Source organism: Sylvia atricapilla, chromosome 12, assembly GCF_009819655.1.
Source record: "Sylvia atricapilla isolate bSylAtr1 chromosome 12, bSylAtr1.pri, whole genome shotgun sequence".
NCBI lineage: Eukaryota > Metazoa > Chordata > Aves > Passeriformes > Sylviidae > Sylvia > Sylvia atricapilla.
Window position 1 is genome coordinate 20,825,410 of NC_089151.1, and position 23,007 is coordinate 20,848,416.

General features: G+C 43.7%; 1 protein-coding gene across 1 annotated transcript in view; it reads right to left on the minus strand.

Annotated features, from left to right (window-relative positions):
- Positions 1-704: 704 nt before the first annotated feature.
- The window catches only part of BEAN1 (brain expressed associated with NEDD4 1), a 41,347-nt gene continuing 19,044 nt past the window's right edge, over positions 705-23,007 (minus strand). The window contains exon 3 of the mRNA XM_066327332.1: positions 705-955. Coding sequence (XP_066183429.1) covers positions 705-955 — 251 coding nt within the window. The remainder of the gene's footprint in view (positions 956-23,007) is intronic.

Here is a 23,007-nt window from a genome sequence, read left to right on the forward strand (position 1 = left end):
GTTCCCTCACCGTGCCCGTTCCCTCACCGCTCCCGTTCCCTCACCGTGCCCCGTTCCCTCACCGTGCCCCGTTCCCTCACCGCTCCCGTTCCCTCACCGCTCCCGTTCCCTCACCGTGCCCCGTTCCCTCACCGCTCCCGTTCCCTCACCGCTCCCGTTCCCTCACCGCTCCCGTTCCCTCACCGTGCCCCTTTCCCTCACCGTGCCCGTTCCCTCACCGCTCCCGTTCCCTCACCGTGCCCGTTCCCTCACCGTGCCCCGTTCCCTCACCGCTCCCGTTCCCTCACCGCTCCCGTTCCCTCACCGTGCCCGTTCCCTCACCGTGCCCGTTCCCTCACCGCTCCCGTTCCCTCACCGCTCCCGTTCCCTCACCGCTCCCGTTCCCTCACCGTGCCCGTTCCCTCACCGTGCCCGTTCCCTCACCGTGCCCGTTCCCTCACCGCTCCCGTTCCCTCACCGCTCCCGTTCCCTCACCGCTCCCGTTCCCTCACCGCTCCCGTTCCCTCACCGTGCCCGTTCCCTCACCGTGCCCGTTCCCTCACCGTGCCCGTTCCCTCACCGCTCCCGTTCCCTCACCGCTCCCGTTCCCTCACCGTGCCCGTTCCCTCACCGCTCCCGTTCCCTCACCGTGCCCCGTTCCCTCACCGTGCCCGTTCCCTCACCGTGCCCGTTCCCTGCCCCGTTCCCTCACCGCTCCCGTTCCCTCACCGCTCCCGTTCCCTCACCGTGCCCGTTCCCTCACCGTGCCCCGCGGCCTCCCCGCCGCGCTGCGGGCCGCCGGGCCTGCTGTCCTTGCGCAGGCTGCCCACCACGATGGTGGCACACGACAGGAACAGCACCAGCCCGATCACCACGCCGGCCACCAGCAGCGGGGACACCAGCAGGCTGCTGTCACCGCCGTGCTCTCGGGGGCTGGGGAAGGCGCTGGACGTGCTGCTCTGGTTCGAGGCAATAGCTGCACAGAGAGAGAGAGAGAAACGTGTCACTTGTCCCAGGGCTCCACAGAGCCCAGACACACAGAGAAATGTGTCACTTGTCCCAGGGCTCCACAGAGCCCAGACACACAGAGAAATGTGTCACTTGTCCCAGGGTTCCGCAGAGCCCAGACACACACACACACACACAAATGTGTCACTTGTCCCAGGGTTCCGCAGAGCCCAGACACACACACACACACAGAAATGTGTCACTTGTCCCAGGGTTCCGCAGAGCCCAGACACACACACACACACAGAAATGTGTCACTTGTCCCAGGGTTCCGCAGAGCCCAGACACACACACACACACAAATGTGTCACTTGTCCCAGGGTTCCGCAGAGCCCAGACACACACACACAGAAATGTGTCACTTGTCCCAGGGTTCCGCAGAGCCCAGACACACACACACACACACACACACACAAATGTGTCACTTGTCCCAGGGTTCCGCAGAGCCCAGACACACACACACAAATGTGTCACTTGTCCCAGGGCTCCGCAGAGCCCAGACACACACACACACACAGAAATGTGTCACTTGTCCCAGGGCTCCGCAGAGCCCAGACACACACACACACACAGAAATGTGTCACTTGTCCCAGGGTTCCGCAGAGCCCAGACACACACACACACAGAAATGTGTCACTTGTCCCAGGGTTCCGCAGAGCCCAGACACACACACACACACACACAGAAATGTGTCACTTGTCCCAGGGTTCCGCAGAGCCCAGACACACACACACAAATGTGTCACTTGTCCCAGGGTTCCGCAGAGCCCAGACACACACACACACACAAATGTGTCACTTGTCCCAGGGTTCCGCAGAGCCCAGACACACACACACACACAAATGTGTCACTTGTCCCAGGGTTCCGCAGAGCCCAGACGCAGCCATTGCACTGCTCCTGCCCTTGGGGAAACAGTTGTTGGGGCCGCTCCTGCGGCGGCCAGGAGCTGACTCCAGGGAACACTGGCTGTAGCTTCCCCGTTTATTGGGAATATCCTGCTGGAGCCTGTGCTGTGTGACCCGTAACTGATGGCCTCTTCCTGCCGGGATTCTTTATACCGTGGATTGATTGATGCTGAAAGAACTGAAGTGCACAAGGAGGAAAGCAGAAATTCCAAAAGGTGAGCTCCAAGAGGAACAGAGGAATTGCCTGTTGTTAGGGGTGTAAGAAGGCCCTAAGATTTTGCAGAGGAAGTTTTGGGCAAGAATGAACCACAGGAGCCTGCTTTTGTGGCACAGGGCTTGTTTTGGTTTGTGAGGAGAGTCAGCATCCCAAAAAAACTGATTTGTAGTGCAGGAAGAGACTCATCCAGAGTGAGATTGTTTGGTTGCAACTGCTTTACTCTGGTAAAAGAAATTAAAATCTATAAATGTATTATTTGAGTTCAGTAATAAATCTTCTTAAAGGAGAATAACTCCAGTATTTATTGTGAAGTCAAACATCCTTTTGAGACAAGCCACAGGTACAGTATCAAAAGTTAAACAATAATATTCCCTAAGAAATCAATTGATACCATGATTATATATGGGAATTAATTGCCCACAGATGTATTTATGGGAGATCGCATTGCTAATGGAGGGAAGGTAAATAGAAGAAATTATGGGGGAAAGGATTCAGGATTTTAGCAGATAGAATCCCCCTCTCACCCCAAATTAAAACAAAATCTCCCATTAGCTTCTCAGCATCAGTAAATCAAAATTTTGTTGATGCAAAATATAAATTGCTGGAGATGTCATATATCAAGCTTGGCTGTTGAATCTGGCCTGGATATATTTTTATATCTGGTTATGTGCAGGCTGAACAAGTACAGAATTTATTTCTTGCTGAAATCAGGGCTAACAAAATTTTTTCTTTAGAGTATTCCGTGGAGTATGTGTTTTAGGAAGTGCAGTGTGCTGTTTACAAGGATAGATGTTATCAGAGGGTTCTCAGCAATGTTTGCTCTTTTCCTTTGGGAGACACACTTGATGTTTTGCAGTCACAATAAGTTTAGAGAGAAGATAATGGCTCCAAGCCAGTGTTTGTTATCATTGGCTGATGCTTGAGATTGAGACAACCAACTAGAAACATACACATGAAACCAGGGGAATTAGCATGCAGTGGAGTTTTGTTAATTTTCTGGAAGCACTTTGCTGTTGGCTGAGGATCTTAATAGGCATTTAGGACAGACAGCCAAGAAATGTGCTGAGCTGTTACCGAGTATCTTGTGCCAAAAACCAAGACTGAATTTTCTGAGAATTAAACTGATGTGTAGCATTAAATCAAAAGTTATGGACAAATGTCCTACTTAATAATCAGTGCAAAGAAATTTTGGGTATGGGATATGTTTGGACAGTAAGGCCCTTGTGCTAGAACTCAAATTCCTCAAACTTTACAAAATTTTAATTGTCTTTCTCATTTGTACATGTTTTAAGCTGTCTCTGTTGGTAATGTGTCCAACTCACTCTCACTGGATTTTCAAGGCCTTCGTTTTTTGCTGACTTGCAAAGGTAAAAGAAGAATCAACTTTGTTGTCATGATGATAACATGAGCCTGGGGTGTGAGGCTGCCCCAAACACTGTCAGGTTTGTGGTCATCAAGTTAATGTCAAATAGCACTGAAATGGAATTGGTGATAAACTGCTGTCAAGTGGGGAGGAAAAAAAACTTGGGACAAATTTGGAATGATCCTCTAAACAAGAAGGGCTTGGCTAAGGATATTTATATTTTCTTCTTTTCCAGTTGTGGAAGCCACCTGGAATATCCACATGGACTATTTGGGAGACTCCTGTGGTGCTACCCAGTGTGAGCACTGATATTTGAACCTGTTTTGCTTTATGGAAGTTCAACAGCTTTGAGTGACTTCATACAGAAGATATTCTCCTGCACTGGTATTGAGGTGGTGTGGTTTAGTTCAGGACACCCCATTTTTCCACCACATTTTCAGGGCTTCCTTGGCTGTCCCAAGTCTTGTCTGTTTTATCTATTGTTTCTCAGTGTGAATCTTTCTGAGTTTTTTATGCTTTTAATTTAACTGAATCTAGTCTCTCATACAGACAACTTATAGTGCAATATTGCTTTTATTAGAAGGAATGAATGAGTCCCCTTAGCCCAGCTCCTAACACAAAATGTACTTTATAAACTTTGCCTGTGCCATCATTTTCAGTCTGACACTGTGACTCTGATCCTCCAGACTTTACTACTGACTTACTATTGTGACAAACAACAGCAGAATGAGATGCTGTGTTGATATAAATTCTTTGAATTTTGTGGGGGAAAAAAAAGAGATGTTTATATTACTTTTGGCAAAAAAACCACATTATAAATTTTCTCCTCTTATCCAAAACCATCTTCTTTTGATAAACTATGCATTTCTCCATATAAAAATGCTATGGTTTTTCCTTCAGAATAGAAGTATCTACAAATTTATGTGAAACCCATAAATAAAACACCACTAACAGAGTGCTAATGCTTTTGTTTTGAGGTAAATTGTATTCTTTCCCATGAAATTGTAAATGATAAACAGTATGTACATAAATATGAATATTTTATATCTAATCCTCTAAATATGAATTATGTTGGATGTACACACCACAGCTTTTATCCATGGTGGCAGCTGTGTAAGTAACAAAAAACAGCACAACTGACACAAGGCTGGCAGAACACTGACTTTAGAGAGAGCACTATTGCAAAATTGCCTAGACTGTCCATTCAGTGTCAGACAATAAATTAGCACTTTGAAAAATCCCTTAAATATCAAACTCTGTTGTTTTACTCAGTGCTCCTGGATCTCAACAAACTGTTTGGAAAGTAACTGAAGGAGGTATAGAACAGCCTGACTTTTTTGGTGCATATTGTTCTTTCTCACCCTTGCTAATCTGCCTTTGAAGGGACAGTTACCCCTTTCTGACCTGGCCATAAGTATTGGGGAAATTTCAGCTGGGTCAGACCCTGGCAGGGTGAAATGTCCTGGTGTGCAGACATGACCTGGGAACTTGGCTCACCCAACGTTCAGCCCTTTATTAGGAGTGGCTTCTGTCTTCCTCAGAGCCTTTCACCTGCTCGTACCTCAAATGAGAGAGAAGGGAAGCACTACACATGAATGAGTCTCTTCTTGTAGGGACATCCGTGGACAGCAGTGACAAGGAAGTCTGCAGACCTGAGATATTCTAGAAACACCTGGTTTTATTGCAAGGGTCGTGGGTTAAGAGGGCTGCTTTCAGCCACCAGCCTCGGTTGAAGCGAGGCTCCAAAGAGAGGGAGAGAGAGAGGGGTGTGAGGTAAGGGAGGTAAAAAAGCCAAGAGCGGTCAGAGAGGTAAGAGAGAGGGAGGCAGAAGAAGCAGAGGGAGAGAGCAGGCAAGAGAGGGGCCAAAGAGGCAAGAGAGCGAGGACCTTGTTACAACACATTATATCTCTTTTTGTGTTGAATATTCTAATTTACAGTGACCAACCAGCACAAGCTACAAAACCTACAAACTTTGCATGCAGCCTATGAGAACTACTAAATTACCATTTCATCCTATATTCTAAACTCGAAAGACTACTGTTCTTATCTACTTTTGCCTTGATGCCTTGGCAGGGTGGAGACGGGCTGCATTTTTGGGTCCTTTTGTTTTCTGTCCTTCAACTTATCTCCAGCTAATCACTGTCTTCTGCCTGCCATGCCTCTGTCTCAAAGCTGGCCTTCATTTCTATTTCTCTCACAGGTTTTACATCTCCAGTATTTCTTACCAGACAATCATATCCATAAGCCCTTCCTATCCCATCTTTCCCAACATCTTCTCCCCACACTGAGTTGAGTTTGGTGGTAGTGGTGGAGTCTTGTACTGTTTCCTTTTGTCCTGAGGGCACATGAGCTCTAGTGAGGCTGCAATAGCCTCTGGAACTGATGGGCTTTGAGATGATTTTAGAGCTGGATCCTGCTAAGATAACCAAATCTGTTCCCCTGGTTTCCAAAGTACCATTTTAATAAAGATGATAATTCATGTAATGACTGGTGAAGAGGATGAGACATGGAGTGGTTTTGTTTCCCAGGCTGAAAAGGCATGACCAGCTCCTGGAGGAGTGCTGATGTGTTGTTCTGGAAAGATTTTGTGTCTAGAATTATCCACCTCTTCATCCCTGCCAGCCTGGGATTCTCCTTCCTGAGCACAGGTGGGCTTGGTTCTGACTTGCTGAACTAGAGCTGAAGCACATGGACAGAACAGAGTATTCCTTGTAGCCCTGGATGAGTAAAACTGTTTGGGATGGTGACCCAGCCCCTCCCAGCACCCTTAAATGCACTGCATTAACACAGGACTGGGAAGGAGTGGTGGGAGGCTCGGCTTAGGATGGTGCATAGCACCTTCCTAACCCTTTGGTCTTCAAATAATTGCAACAAAGCATCTCAAACCCCAGATCAAATTAAAGCACATTTCCGATAGCCTTACTTTCTCAGTCCCTTGGATTGTACAGTCTCTTTATCCAGGGAAGGTGAGTGACAGATATCAGGAAGGATCTGAGAGCACCCAGATACACTGAATCACTGGAATGATCCAAGACTTTGTTGATTCTGTCTTTATGAAAAGTCCCTGTTTGAAGATGTTTTAGTCTGGCCAAGAGTGACCAGCTGGACCCTCCCTTGCTGCTGCCCTGGGAAATAAATCTCTGGAAATCAGCAGAAATTGCACTGCTTGTTTCTGTGGCACAGGAAAGGAGTAAGGGAGGTGTAGCACAAAAATAAGCTGGGAAAGGGTTTTGATCAGACGAGCATCCCTGCAGCCAGGGGAAGAGGGATGCTGCTCAGGCATTGAGTACAAGGGCCCACAGGAGATGAACCTTAAAACTAACTAAAAAGAAATGTCAAAGCTATTCCACTGGATCCTAAGGAAGGCTGAAACTTCACTTAGGCTTGATAAATACCAGGGTGTCATCTGCTTATGGGACTAAAAGGAAGGGATGAGAATGCTCAGAACAGGGCAGGTTATTTATACTTTTGTATTTCTCTTATTCACTTCTAGAAAAGTTGAGAAATAAGTGAATGAACAGAACAGTTTGGGAAATGTCCTCTCTATATAATGCACTTTTACACTGGCCAGACAAATAGTATGGGAAAAGGAATTTTCAGTTCAGGAGGCCCAGGAGCATATTTGGTTCTCTCAAACACAGCTCTCCTTTCTTTAGGCTTTTCTGCTTTCCACACAGAAAATTAAGCTGCCTATTAAGCTACAATGGATGTTCAGTAATAACTCTATGGGGACTGCTTCAAACTTTTACCTCTTCTTAACTTCCAGAACTGACATGTAGTAGTTATTTGACAAAATGAATGAATAAATAAATTTTTCCTGTCAGTTGCTGCACATTTTAACAGTTCCCAAAACAGATGATATTCATTATTATTTCTAAATTTGAGGTAAATCTTCCTATACAAATTGTTAACTAATCTTGCCTGTTCATAGCTGCTGTGGGAGATACCTCAGCATAATCCAAACCCACACAAATGCCATTAAACAGGCAGGACCTGTGAATTCACACTCAGTTTCTCTGCAGCTCTCTGCAGTTCAAAGACTCTTTGAACTTTTTTACTGCATATATATGTTCTAATAAAAATTAAACTTTTTCACTGATTAATAGTAAAAACTGAAAACCTTATTCAGACCTGAGACTGTGCTAGGCATGGCTCAGTTTTATCTGATCCCACAGCTGAAGGTGAATGTGGGATGTCCTTCCAGGTACAAAAGCTGCCCGTGACCTTGAGGAGCTCCTCCAAGGCACAGGGTGGCCTTTCCCCTGAGACAGCAAACTCTGCCTTTTCATCCTGTCTGCTGCCTATCAGATAATGACTTTCTCTCTTCTTGCATTGACATCCTTATTATAGAGCCAGAATGAGGAAGATTGGATCACCAGCAGCCTGCAAATTGAGAATGTCAGAAGCAAAGAGAATGTGGCTGCAGAAGGGCTCAGGAAATAAATCTTTTCAGCTGCTGTGGCTTTAGGATATTATGTTGATGTCACAGCAGCTTGTATAGGTGCTGTTTCAAATTAACAGGAAAAATCTTCCAATTTTCAGATCTATGGTGTCTTTTATCAACATGATAAATACCACTGCAGGGAAACAAATTACTCTGCAAGTATAACAGCCCACTTTCTGATGGACAAGGCATATTTTTCCCCTATTTTCTCATATTCAAACAACTTGGAGCTAATACAGTTTTATAAGCAGGACCCAAAGCTATTACTTTTCTCAGAAAGTGTGTATTAGGGCTTGGAAATAAGTATGATGAAAATTCTCTTTTATCCATTAAAGTAAAGTTACCTTCATAAGCTTAGATCCAACCTAGCTTGGTAGTGACTTGAATAGGGCAAACCCTATAATTTTTGTGTTTTTTAATGTGAGAAACTTTGGTTTTTTTTGGCACACAACTTCCTGATATAAAACTTTGGAAAAAAAATGTTGCAATATAGTAATATTCCTTAAGGTTTGAAAAAATATAATGGGCAAATTATTTTATATTTTACCTTATCAGTGTGCTTGAACTGTGATCTGGGTGTCTCATGTCTTGTCTTTAGGAGGCTGAGCTCTGTCTGAACTGTATTTATTGTAACCTAAAGAGGGCAGGTGGTGGCTCATGGGACATGGAGCCCAGGCAGGAAATATAGTCTATATTGGGGCAACAAAAAACCAACCCCAAACCAAAAAATCCAAACCCTTCCACAGAGAAGTTCCTTTCCTTACAAACTTTTTTCTCAGTCTCCAGAGAGAAAATGGGAAGGAATGATGAAATTCTTTCCAGCTCAAATATTCACAACTGGTGAGCACCTGACTTGTGCACATTATGCATTTATGAATCTCCAAATCAGTTATCCACTTCTGATCACTATTAAACTGGCTCATATTTACAACTTTTTAAATGATGGAGTTTTGTATTTTTCTGGTGTTTCAATGAATTGTTCCACTGGCTCTATCAGTCATCATCTTTAGCAATCCTTACCCTGCTCACAGGCTTCAGAGCTCTGTAATGAAGATCCATCTGCAACTAAATGTTAAGGCTGAACTGAGCTTCAGGGACCAGATCCACCTTCCATACACACGCCCTACACTCCTCCTAGAGTGTTTGTGCCCTTGTGCTGCTTCTTATTTATCAAAATTAATCCCATTTCTTTTTCCAGCTTACTTGCCAGTCCTCAGTAGGAGCAATCTACTGAAAAAGCATATAGAGTAATGACTGATTTTTACTGCTTACAAAATAATGGTGACTGAAATACCAATCCAGGGAGTTGTGTAAGGAACGGGGTGCTGAGATAGAAACCTGTTAACAAACGCTGGCATCCCCAGATCTTCCTTTAGAAGGTGGTATCATATGTGATCTATCTCAGCCTTTCTTTCAAGGTCACATGAATTTTAAAAATAATTAAAATGGTTTGCAGTGGAGTTCTGCACTCCCACATGATTTATGGTGATGGTGTTGCAGAGTACACAAAGCCTATAGTGTGATTTACATCATCATTTGTATCTGTGAAAGCTCCAGCAGTATCTGCCTGCATAAATCAAGGGGTTTTCTCATACCATTAAGAAATTATTTAGTTCCTTCAGATTTTTATCTGAACAGGACTGGGATGTCTGCATAGACAGATGCAGGGATGTCAATAATGGCAAGTCAGATACTGATTGTAGAGACAATTTCAATCACCTGAGCTCTCTGTTGCTAAAGGAGCCACTGAAATACAAGGACACTGAAAGATCTGTGGAAATGAAACAAACATTACTACTCAAAAGCTTGGGGGGGGGAATCCTTATTGCTACTGCAGAACACCCATTTGGTGAAAGGACTGGTCACTGCAGGACTGGCCACAGGGCCAAGGACCATTCCCTGGATCTCTGCAGGGTCTGGGGCTGTGTGTGTCCAGCAGGGCTGAGCCAGGCTGGCAGAGCAGAGGACACTCACCCTGAAGGGCTGGGAAAGCTGGCAGGGAAAGCTGCCAGGCTGTGGGGTTTCTCCTGGGGCAGCAGAACATTCTGCTGCTTTGCACACAGAACTCCTGTTACAGGCTCCACACAGTTCCTTCCTCTAAATGATGCAACGATGCTTGCTTTTCACGTGAGGTGGCAGGGGAAAGACTTTAAAACCAACAAAAAAACCTCCCCCTAAGCCAAGTGCAGCCTTTAGGAAAGGACATTTATTCACCTTCAAATATAAACTGCGGTGTGTATATGTGAATATTTAAAATAGAAAATGCAGTTCTCACTCCAAGGCCTGTATCAGCAGAGAGCTATCACAAACATCTGCAGCAGCTCCACGTTTGCTGGGAAGTCCAAAGGGCTCTGAGTTGTCCCTGGAGAGAAGGCATGCAGAGAGACTGAGATTTACACATACCCCCAGAATCAGCTGTTCTTTCTTCACCTTTTCCTCTCCAGGCAGCTGACAGTCCAGCCTCTAGGTATTCCCAACTGCTCTTAAAAGGAAGCTGTTATTTTCAAAGATGATTTAAATAAGGGAGTATTTCTAAAGGAACAGGAATTGCAGTGTGCATTGTTCAGCATTTCCACCCAGTGAGATTGAGAGAGAGTCATAATTGAGGGATGTAGAGTCAGGCTGGAGCAAGAACTTAGGCTTTTTTTTGTGAGCACACTGTTATGCAGACTATAGTCAAATAATTATATGTTATGGGAAAGTTGATTAAATTTTGAATAAAAAGGATTTATAAATCCCTTTGTAATGAATGGTGCTGCACATAGATGAGAACCCCTGTGATGCCCTCAGAGCACCCTGGACAATGCCTTAACCTGGAACACTGGCTGGATTTAAGGCTGGCTAGGTTTTGTGGCCTTTTGAACAAAAGGGACCAGAAAATGGTTCAGTCCCAGAAAATAAGTGTGCCCAGCAGGGGTGGTTCTAATAAAACCATCTAAATAAAAGCTCTTGTAGGGATACTGCCTGGAAGTATCCAGGGAATCCATCCAGCTCCTACCTTCTTGAAGTTCAGTCTATGTTAAAGGTCACTAACTATTGCTGCTTTCTATTAATACCCATAATGGAAATGTATCTGTTAAATTGTTCCCATTTACCCACTGGAAAAAAAAAAAAAAAGAAAAAAGAAAAAAGGCTTTTTGCACAAAGCTTTGGGATTCTTGGTAGAGAAACTGGTATCTAGGCTGATGTAATCTTCTGTCCCCTTTCAAGTGCATGGGTAAACACATGGAGAAAGAAACAACTTTGTAATAGAAAAGGAAGTAATTTCTGTCCCTGTTATCCTGGTCACACATGATTGCAAAGGGATTTTAATCCACATGCTTGCTAACAGCAAGGGCTTTTACCTTGTGGATTAACATATTTTTTTAAAAAATTACCAAAAAAAATGGAACCCCTTCTTCAGTTTCCTGTCACCCACCTTAATTATTCATTTTAACTCCATGCTGCAGGTCAGGGTTACCTTGTTAGGTGCTTAATGAGGCTGAGAGGACCCGCATGGTGTGGCCAATTAAGGAATTCTATCCAAATTACCTAAATATTCTTCTTCCCCACCTGAAGGCAATCTTGCATTACAGGAGAATCAGAATGTCCTTCAGTATGAGGGCAATCTAAAGTTTATCACCAGGAGATTGATAAACTCCATCTCAAAGAGACTGATAAACATAGATTTGTAAATTGTATTCTCCTGCTCTTAGGAGGACCCAGAGTTGCTGGATATGCTGCTCTTCAGTTCTGGTGGGAATGGATCAACCTCTTCTGGCGCATGAACAATCAGATTAAGAGACATTCAGATTAAAAACAAGTTGAAATTTTCTATTCTTTGCATTAGTAGACAAAGAGAGGTTTTTGTGAAGGAATTGACAGCATGAAAATAGCTCCTATTTTATAAGACATTATAGAAGCAGGGGTGTGTGAGCTGCAGAAAAGTGAGTGCTGTTCTGAAAAAGGCTTGTTCATGGAAGTGATGGAGCACTGAAAGGAATAAAAGGGGGAAATGGGGCTCCAGGGTTACTAGAGCACTATCATACCCCTGTACAGCACATGGGATCTGTGGTCTGTGCTGGACACTGTGACTGACCTTCCAGGGAAGGACTCAGGCAAAATCCCATCCAGCAGCAGTGGAGTCCCAGGGCTTTGAACAGCAGCAAAGGCCTGGCCCCTGGAGGGGGACCAAGAACAACTCCCAGAGCAGGAATTCACCTTAGCCCAGCCATGTCAGAGGTCCCCTGAGCAGAGGCTGGCAGGAGTGGCTGAACTCCAGCAGGTCACCAGTGAGGGAGGGTTGGCTGAAGGAGAGAGCCAAGGAGTCCTGAGACATTGTGGGAGCCTTGAACCTCAGCTGCCTAAAGCATGAGCAGTGCAATGACAGCTTGCTGAGACTGCAACAAATATCAGTCTAGAAAAGGTGGCTGCTTTTTCTTCAGAGCTCCTGTGCTTTAATGTCAGCATGGACTCCTTGTGGGTATTGTAACTGGAAAGGGGAAGAGTAAAACAGCTGAGATGAGCCTCATTAATAATTAAAAAGCTGACAGTCATTGTGGATCTGCTGTGGAGAAACTGTGAATTTAGGATGACCTGTTGCCTCAAAGCAATGTTTAAAGCTGTATTATGTCTGAGAAGTAGCTCTTCACCTGCTCTGTCAAAGTTATAAACCCATGAACTTCACAGTATATCCTAAATGTAATTGTACTGACAAAATGCCCTTTTAGAATGGCAATGGGAAGTGGATACTTTTTTGATTGTTTTAGTTATTTATGTTTTTTTTAAAAATCCAAAGTGCCCGCTGTCCTGAAGCTTGAGGAAAACCATGAAAATGGGAAAGGCTTCAAATCTCTGTATGTATCAAACAGTTCAAATCCTCATTCCTGACCAGTGCACCACAAGGCTCTTTTGAGGGGTCCCGGTGAGGGTGGTTCCAGTGAGGGTGGTTGTTGTGTCTTTAAACTGTGCTACAGAGATGTGGATTCCTGACCTGGGGAAGGGAAGGTCCTGCCTTCCACTGCAAACTGGAAATGGAAGGTGATTTGGGTGTGTTTATGGTTTGACAGCTTCTCTGGGTCAGTTTTCGGTTGTTTGTGTATGGTTTTTGTTTCTGTTTGATGGGGTTGGTTTGTTCTAAGCCTCTTTTAGGTGCTGAAGATGAAAGACAGACTGCAATGCTTGGCAAGGAAGGTATGAACTCTCTGCAACAACAAAATCCTGTTTGAACTCCTCCTGCCTTCTGGATGGCTCCTGCACTGGGATTAATTGGAGAAATGTGCTAGAAATATTAACAAGGGTGATCATTGTGTTTATTGGGGCTACATTTACAGCTTTAGAACGTTCAGCCAGTGCATGCTGACCTGCTGCAATTTGTTTTGAACAGCGCCTAGAGCATGGAGTTTCACTGTGATGTCCTTGTGCTGACAGCACATGAGACAAGAAATACCCTGCTGTTTGGATTATTACAATAATTGATGGATTCATATGAACTGTGTAATTTGTTGATACTATCCTGTTAAATCCTTCTGGGAATGAGATCACAGATTTTTCTAAGTAGCAGCTGCTGCAGAGTTTCCTGAAACCCCAGATTTTCAGGCCAAGGAAGGCAGGGCTGAGGATACAAACTGATGCCTGGTTGCAACAATATGAGCTAACAATACCTGAGCCTGCAGCCTTGAGAAGGTGTGGGCAGCCCTGGTGATTCAGGGAGTGCTGAGGGTGTTCAGTGAGCTCTGTGGTTCAGGAAGGAAACTCACTGCTCCTGCTCCCCTCCTGAGTCCACTGGAGATAAACCCTGCCTGGAGATGGGCTGGAGACAGCCCAGAAAGGTGGGTGTTTATTCCTCATGTTGCCATTTATCAGTGTTTGATTACCCAAAAGCTCTGCAAAGAGAACCATGAACATGTCACCCCTAAAATTCACTGTGACTGAGGAAAAAAGGAATGAACAACGACTGATGCAGTAATTTACATCTGTCAAGGTGATTACTGACTGAATGATGGTTTCGTTTCCTCTGATTAATTTAGCACAAGATTCCTTCTCTTATTCTTTCCCTCTCCATGGGGTGGATATCCCTGATGAAGCACAGGTTCCCTGGAATGTTTTTTGCTATTACTCCTCACCAGCAGCTCCTGGGTTATTGCAGGAGGAATCAGTACAATGTCTGGTCAGATTACCTGGTGCATGGGCTCAGTTATCTGCTCATGTCCCAGTTACTCCCAGAGATGAAATTACAGAGAGCAGCCACTTCACTGAGGAAGGATTCCAAGGGAACAGGGTGTCCACAGGATGAACTGGGGAAATGCTGGTGCTGGGGCAGGCAATGTAGGTGCAGAAGGATAATGGTATGAGACCAGATTAATTACTCATCCATGCATGCATCTGTAAGTTAGGAACATATCTTTAATTATTTTATTATTTGCCATCTTATTTAATTAGATTTAAATAATACTTTTTTGTTATGGTTGCATTTTTTCAGTGAAGTTTTTATCTTAAAATTTTGGAAAATTGTTTTTGTTCTTAGTAGAAGTATTTTTCCCTGAACTTCAAAAGCAACTTTCAGCAGAGAAATCTAATTTAAAGGTTTTATTTACTTTATAAACACTGTCCTTTGGGTTCTGGCTCAAGATAATTCAATATGAGCGCATCAAACCCATCTGTGTCTCCTACAAATGTGTATAGATCTATATTACCACAAATAATTGCTGTGCTATGATCCCAAATCAAGACTAAGACAAAATCAGTTTGCCTAATGTTGGCCTTATTTTGCCTTTAATGAAGAGCTCTTCTAATTCTTGTTGGCAATTTCTACTGATAAAATTAAGGGCTTTTTTTTCCACCATGACCTAGCAGAATGCAGCAGGATTTTCAAGTTTCCTAACATAATAGGAGAGATGCTGACTTTAAGGCTTGTTTTAGTTCCATTTGTTGGATGCCAGTTTGCCTGCAGAAGAGGGAGGGGGCTGCTGGCTCAGCCCTTCCCTCTGCCAGGAGAAAACATCCTGGAGAAGTGTGCTGGGAGCAGAGGTGTCCCCACAGAGCTCTGGGGCTGCAGGTGCCCCTTCTCCTGAGGAACACGGAACAGAGCACTATGGTTTCCTGTATAACCAGTCAAATGGCTTTTGCTGGCTTCCAGGAGGAAAATCTGCCGGCTTGTTTTGCATTGTCAGCTCCCCTGTTCAACAGCTCCCCGCACAGTGGGAGTGTTAGGATAGGGTTAATAATTTCTGTTACCACAGAAGCTGGGAATAGAGTCTCAGCTTCACTGCAACCAGGATGTTGCTTCCATTGTTCCAACCAAATTAAGTATAACTTTGCCTGGGTAATCGGGATGGGGGGAGAAGGAAAAGGTTGGGACGGTTTGTACTTGGAAATAAAGCTATCCTTTACTAGGTCGGATGAAACTGTACCTAGTCATCATAAGATAATTGTAATGATTGTTGGTAGCTGAACATAATTATTATCTCAAACTAGAATCATGAGAATCACAAGGGAAAATATTCACCAAAACTCATGCTTGGGTATATACAACAGAACAAGGGAGGTTAATGTTTAACATAGAGTTGTGTAACAGAGGGGTATAATATTGGGGCCTTCTTGAACCCTCGTTGGATTTGGGTTTGTACCCTGACTCCCAGAGCTCTCAATAAAGCACCTCATAATCATCCGTGATTATGCGTTTTCCTCGCTAACAGGAGGAGCTCTTGCTGGACTACGCTTAAGGAATTTATCACCAGCAGAGCCAATAGAGCTTTTTCTGTCCCAGTAGAACAGAGGATGTACCAGGAACTTGGCATCCAAGTGCTCTGTGCCTTTTCAGAAGGCAGGGATGAGATCAGTGCCCAGGAGCAGCTCATCTCCCACCCATGCTGGATGTTCGAGGATGTTCATTCAGCTCATGAGACAAGGCAATTGCTCAAGCACCAAACAATAACCTAAATGTGCAGGATTAGCACATGGAGACTTTTTTTGGCTTGTTCACTCCTGAAACCCCATTCTGGCCTCTCTTAGGATGCAGTGTGGTGGGGACAGGCTGCTGTGCAGGCACTGGCAGGGCTGCAGGGACAGGGGGACACTGGTAGCACCAGGAATGACAGCCCCACTTGTGTGAGTGAGGCTCTGACTGGAGGCACTTCCAAGCGATTGTCCTTTTGGCTGGTGACTTAACTCTGCCCTTCCCTGGATTCCCTTGTGATTTAGTTTAAAACCCCAATGGCCCTTTCTGTGGCACATGATCTCTGTCACACTCTGTGTTCAGTCACATCCTATTCCTGCACTTGCCACGACCTGTGAAGAGGGATGAATTACCAGCACACTGTTTCTTTAAGCTGAGCAATTACTTTGAATGAATATTACATGGGTTATGTGAAGATAGAAAGTGGGAATAAAGAGACTTGCTATGGAAACAGGTTTTTTTTCACTTTTCTTTTTTTGATGCTTTCATCTCTTCTGCAATGGGGATTACTGTGCTATTTATTCTTTATGGTAAAAATATGACAGTTATGTATGTTAGATTTTACATATTTTTCTTTATATTCCTTAAAAAATGAGGAATGTAAATGACATTCCTGTTCTATCTTTGGGTATTTTGTTTTTATTCTGATGATGTCTCCTTTCTTCAGGCAACAAAAATTTAGATTGAGTTAATGAATTGCATTATGCCCATCTCATTCCTGCATTTTTTCAGGTGAACTGTCTGTCCTTCTTGTAAGCTCACATTCCAGAATATTTCCAGGATGGAGGTCCTGTAGAACTTTACAAAGCCCTATTGCCTACTGTCTCCAGGGTGGTATTTAGAGCAAGAAAACTTTTAAAGCCCAACAGAAGCTTGTGGATTGACCTTTCTGTATTTTATTGAAGTGATTGATCTATCTTATATTTTCATTGACTGCTCTCTGTGTTTCTGCACCAGTTATTCACTTCTTCATATTTCTGCTGTGCTGTATAAAATATTTCCCAGTATTGAGAATCAGGAGTCCTTCAGCAGTGTGTGCAAAAGAGCTGCCTGAGAAGCTCAGGGATGCACACTTTATCCTCTTGGTATTAAACAAGTTATAAAACAAGGAGAAATGCATCTGTGCACTGCTGACACTGAGCCAGCAGTTTCAGTCTGAGAGGAAGAGAGAGAACAGTGATATTTGTAATCCAGTGCTAAATGCAAATAAGTTCTGTGTCTCTTTCTTCGGGAGATTGCTTCCCTGAGTCACCGGGGTTCATTTACATTCGGGTGACATCTACAAGAATTTTGCCAACACAGCTTATTACTGCAAACATTGTGTCAGTTCTGACATTTCTATTTGCTGGAGAATCCCCAGAATGGCTCTGTTTGTTCCTGGTGGCAGACGTGGAGTCACACAGGGAGCGGTGCCAGCCTCAGCCGTGCCTGCATCCCGCCGAGCTGCATTCCCTGAGTTCTGCCGCCACAACCCGTCATGGCCCAGGAGCCTTTCCCAAAGCCATTTTACTCTGGAAGCAGGATCGGCACCTGGAGCTGGCTCCTGCAGCAGACATGGGCAGGTCCCAGGCCTTTTTCTGGAGCAGAGGCACAAACACATCACCACAATGGTGACAAAGCTCCCTATGGCACCAAGCAGCTCCAACCCCAAACAGGAATTTCAGCACTCCTGGGGCCAGACAGCTGAATCCATGGAAAAGAAAGGTTGTGGTTATCCCTGTAGGTGCATTGAAAGGGTGTTTAATTCCCAGACTCTATTTCCAGTCCACCTCCCAACAAGTGTGTGTTACAAAGACGGGGAAGGAGTCAGTGCCCAGGAGTGTTACCTGAGTGAGATCCTCCACTCTGGTCTTCCTTTCCTATATCCTGCTTTGTGCATTTCCCTGGCTATCCCAGCAAAGGACTGAGCAGCTACTTCCACTTCCCTCCTCAGCGAGGGTGTCTTCAGGGTTTCTTTCATTTATAAACATCATTTACAGGTTCTGTGAATTGCTCTTGTTAGTGGGACTCATCAGTGATGCTCAATAAGAGAGATCAGAATATTTTCTTGTCTACCACTCCATATACTTTTCTCCTGCTCTGTTTATCTATGTAATATGCATTTATTTGTCACTCCCCTCTGGGGAACAAAGCCTACAAACACTTCTCTTGCTATGCAATGATGGGAACAAGTCTCTTCTGGGAGCCACTCAGATGAAACCAGCCACATTATTTCAGTTATGACTCAAGGCAGATTTGAATTTAGCATTTCAAGGAGGTGTTATGCCCCCTGGCCCTGCTGGCTGTTTTCTATTCACTCTGCTCACTCTGTATTTTTCATCATGTCCTCAGTTCTACAGCATACAGTGTTTTCCACTAACTCATATTTCATAAAGATAATGTGCCAAAAACCGGAGGCTGCCATTTTTTATAAAGATACTGAAGCTAGGCCTCAGTTGAGGATGGTGCTTATGTGCATAGTTTGTGGTCTGTAAACGCATCCTTGATTTTATTCCTACAATTTTTCCAATTCAGGAGGCACTGAGATTCATGTTCTAAAACTGTCGCTGTTCCACCCCTTTAAACTGTGGGAGAGGGTTTTGCCTTGCTGATGAGCTTGTCTTGTTTTCAAAGTTTGTATGTTAGAAGTGTTAAAATCAAATTACCAGAATGTTTGAAAGCACTTTTGCTGGAATTCATAGATTCATATAATAGAAGGAAAAGGCATAGCAAGGCAACTCCTTTAACAGGCTGCTCTCATAGAAACTTTTAAACCATGGTTTCTCCCCTGAAAAAGGGCAGCATTTAGAGAAATATGTTAATATATTTCAAAATATAACAACACTACTGATCATTTCTCACTATGAAACAGAACTGGTAATTCTTTATATCCTGTCAGATAATTTACTGCTGTTAAATGTATCTTGAAAATGGCTGTATTGAGCAGAACTGAGCATTTTCTAAGTTCATGGGACAAGGGAAGTCATCATCACAATGCCTGTCTCATTTCAGGAGGGGCTGGCACTGCAATCTTAGCTTGTCCCTGCTCCTCCTCCTGCGTTAAGGCTCCTGGTTTCCCTCACCACTGTCGGTGCTTCCAGTGGGGAGGCAAAGGGGCACAGCCCTGCAGGTTTGTCTCTCTTGCCTCCTTTGGACTGGAACTCTGTGCTCAGTTGTTATTTCATAAGCCCTCTATTCCTTTTAGTCTCTGAAAAGATAAGCTGTCAAATCAGAGATGCAAAACCAGATACAAGTTCTGCTCCAATTAACAGTTACTTGAGGGCTATTGCAATTATGTTCTCTGTTCATTTCTGCTTACACAACTTGGTAGTGTGTCAGTGGGATTTTCTCTATCAGGCAAGACCAACAAATACTGACCCTCAGCAGGCAGTAAAATACTCACTAAATAAAGCCCAATGCCAGCAAATAAAAGAGGAAGAATAGGCTGAATAAACATAACTGCTGGAAGAAGCAGTCTTCCAAATGAATCCTTAGAAAGGAAAATAAAAGTTGTATAAGAAAAAGATATTGTTGTCGTTAGTTGTCATTGATAATCTAGGCTAAGGTAATCTATGAAATTTATAACTAGCCCAGCAGCAGGATATTTGTACGCAACAGGCTGCATTTTGTTGTGGCAGGGAAACAGTAGATGTCGATTTCCACAGCAATTTAAATTCTCGTACTGAACACTGATAAATGTTGTGAATGCTCCAAAGAACTGAAACCTCTCTGGAGGTCACAGCCTGTGACTATGCAAGTGAAAAAGAAATAAGAGTTACAAGTGTATTCAGAACTTAACTGCCTGACAAAGACTGCTTAAACTATCAGTACAACACACAATGTGATACCTTAAGAAGCCTGAATTGGTCATTGTGTTTGGGAGAATTGATTTATTAACTTGCTCCCAGACTGGATGCTGATTGGGTTGTTTTTTACTTTCTCCCATCCCTTATATTATTCTTTGGGATGTTTGAGTATTTTTCCTTAGAGAAGATTGTATAATAAAGGTATTCCTGAATATAAGGAATATAATTTTGTTGCTTCATAGAAGTGCTAAGGGTACTATGATATAGCAATTTGCCGAGCTGACAAGTACAGTTACATTCATTTGCTGAGTGAAGAAGTGAAGTTAAAGGAAGCAGAAATGACTTCTCAGAAGGAAATGGCAGGCACAGGGCAGTCTGGGCCTCTTGCTTCTGGAGTCTTTCCTGTCAGTGCCTCTGATAACCCTTCCATTTGTGTATCCTTCAGTGGTTCCTTAAAACTAGGTTTTCCCATCTCTTTTAGTGGGGTGTGACAGTATCCCATAGACGAAGATCAAACAGTCCCCTACTTCTGGAACTTTGGAGCTTGTTTCAGGAATTTCTTGCTCTCCCATTTGGACAGTAAGAAGAGCCTGGATGCACCTGCAGGGAGGTTGAACCTCTCTGAAATGCCCCTCCTGAGTACCTGCCTGTCTGTGACAATCTGGAGAAGGTCTGTGCCTTCCCTGGAACTGCTGGCAAGGACTGGGAGACGCCTGGGTACAAATTTGTAAGAGAGCTGTGAAATTGCAAGTTCCTTTTCTTCAGCTGGGCCAGCTCTAAAAGGGCATGCAATGAAATTAATGGAAACACAGAATGCAGTCATTAGGTTAACATTTAATGTTTTCAGTATTTAATATTTCAAGTTCTGCTGTGTTTATGCAATAGATGTTTCAATAACAGTACCATGACTCTCTTGAAATCAGCTTTTCAGACAAGAACTGTCCAAACCCCAAGTCTGGACAGTCTTCAAACATATTCTCCTCAACAGTCTTCTGTTTTGATTTTTGATTCTGTTCATCATCCTGGTGGACTCCAGGCAGGATTACCTAGAAAGGATTTTCCATGGGCAGGATTATATACACGATTCTCTATAAAGCTGCTGGAGAGGGATGGAAGATGGAGGTTATTAATCCCCAAGGCCTGAGGTGCTGCCCGGAGAGGCAGTCTGGGAGCTTGGCTGAGGAGGTGCTGCTCTTGGAACAAACAGAAATCTCCTGTTAATTTGAGCTTTAAGTGAAATCTGCATGACAGAATCATTTTAAGCTTTTGTGCAGTGTTTAATTACGCTACTAATAAAATGAGAAGTGTCAAGTTACATAAAATAGAATTTCTTTGAGATTAAAGCCTCCACTCATGTAACCCTTGGGACTGGGAGCGATGATTACACAGGTTGTGATTCTCTTTGGCTTAAGCGGGGTGAATTCTTTGGTTCCCATGAAAATGTATGTTTAAACCTGAAGCAGAATTTTACCCTTTCAATCTACTTTCTCATGGTTTTAGGCAAATTTCTAGATAGAAAATACAGCCTAAAAAAAAAGAGATAGGTAAACTGAGGCAGCTCAAATCTTTGTGTGCTTTAGCTTCATGCTAAATGAGTGATGGAGGAGGAGACAAAGGGGAGATGAAGGCAAAAGCATCTTAAATGCTACAGGTCAGCACCACTTTTCCAAGAGTATTTTCTGAGATATGTGTAGCTAACCCTTGAGCAAAGGTCACACATTTGATTTCCTCTTCCCAGCCAGGGAAATTTTAGCTTGTTTTCTCAAATGGAACAAATCCATGCATCACTTCTCAGGGCAGCTTCCCCTGAATGCACACAGGCCAATGCTTTTGGTAAGTCCTGGAAGTGGTTCTACTTCCCATCCAAAAGGATTTAACAGCAAAACCCACCCTCAATCAGAAAAGAGAGCACAGGAAAGAGAAAGGGAGAGGAGGAAAAATACAAATATGTGGGTTTTTATCTGGGGATTCTGGTTGACTGAGCCAGAAGGGAATAGGCAAATATATTCATACTTGCAATACACTTGAAACAGTTCATGATCTTTCCTATTGGGCTGAATTTCATGGTAGGTGCACATTAAATGAAATACTTTTTATGCCAGGGCTTTGCTTCCTAAACGCTAAAATTAAGCTCTCAGAGTAAGCTAGGAAGTAACAATTCTGTTTCTGAAAGCCAGGACAGCTATGGAGGGTAAAAATGAACTAAATTCTGGGGACTTAACCTGCAATATGAAATTTTTATTTTTTATTTCGACATTTTTTTTCTTTCCAAATTAGTCACCATGATTATTAGAATTTATTTCCTAAGCTGCCCCTGAATTGCATGCTAATGTTTTTTTTTTTTTTTTTCCCCTTTCCTTGCTCATCTTTTTCACCTGGAGGGGACTTTCCACAGGCAGGATTATGTATGTGATTCTCTATAAAGATGCTGAAGGGGGATGAAGGTTATGAATCCCAAAGGCCTGAGGTGCTGCCCAGAGAGGCAATCTGGGGGCTTGGCTGTGGAGACACAGCCCTTAGAACAGAAACCTCCTGTTAATGTGAGCTTTAAGTAAAATCTTCACAACAGAATTAAGTTTTTCTATGCAATGTTTAATTACTAATCAAATGGGAAGAATCAAATTATATTTGATTTTTTCTTTCTGCATGAAGCCCCTCCTGTGCAGAGCTGTGTGTGTTTGTGTGTGCACATATCAGCTGTGGGAAGCACACACTGAGGGCTGCCTTGGAATCCTCCCCATGAATCCCACATGTGGCTTCTCAGGCTGTTGTTGGTTACTGTGATGCCCTAAAAAGCCTTTCAGGAATTTTGGAGCCGTGGCTCAGCACACTGGGACTGATATTCTTACACAGCTATAATGCCCAGGAGCCATGACTGGGAAATGCATGTGTGAGGTGCTACAAAAAGAACAAAGATTCCCTCCTCCCACATTCTTCTTGTTTGATCCACCACTTGTTCAGGCTCTTCCTGCCAGGCTGGTTTGTGGCAACAGCACAGATGTTTTCCACCTTGCAGCAATATGCTGAACATATGATGGAAATCTGTCCTGGAACACAGCCTCCCTGGGAAGTCCACTCGTACTCTCAGTAGACACTGTGGATGTTGATTTTCAGGACCTAAGTTTTTTCCTTTCTTCCTTCCCCGAAAATTCACTTCATCGTGCCTGGCTACAATTTCTGCACATGCCTAGGTCTGAGTGGATGTGTGAAATACCGGGAATCCTCTTCGTTTTACTAGCACCATTCTGTGTGTAAGCCCTGGGGAATCTCTCTCGCTGTCTCAAACAGAACACATGGGATGTCTCTGCCATTTGCTCATTGTTCAAACAGCACTGCCAAGAGCCCCAGTGTGACCAGACTGCTTCATCCC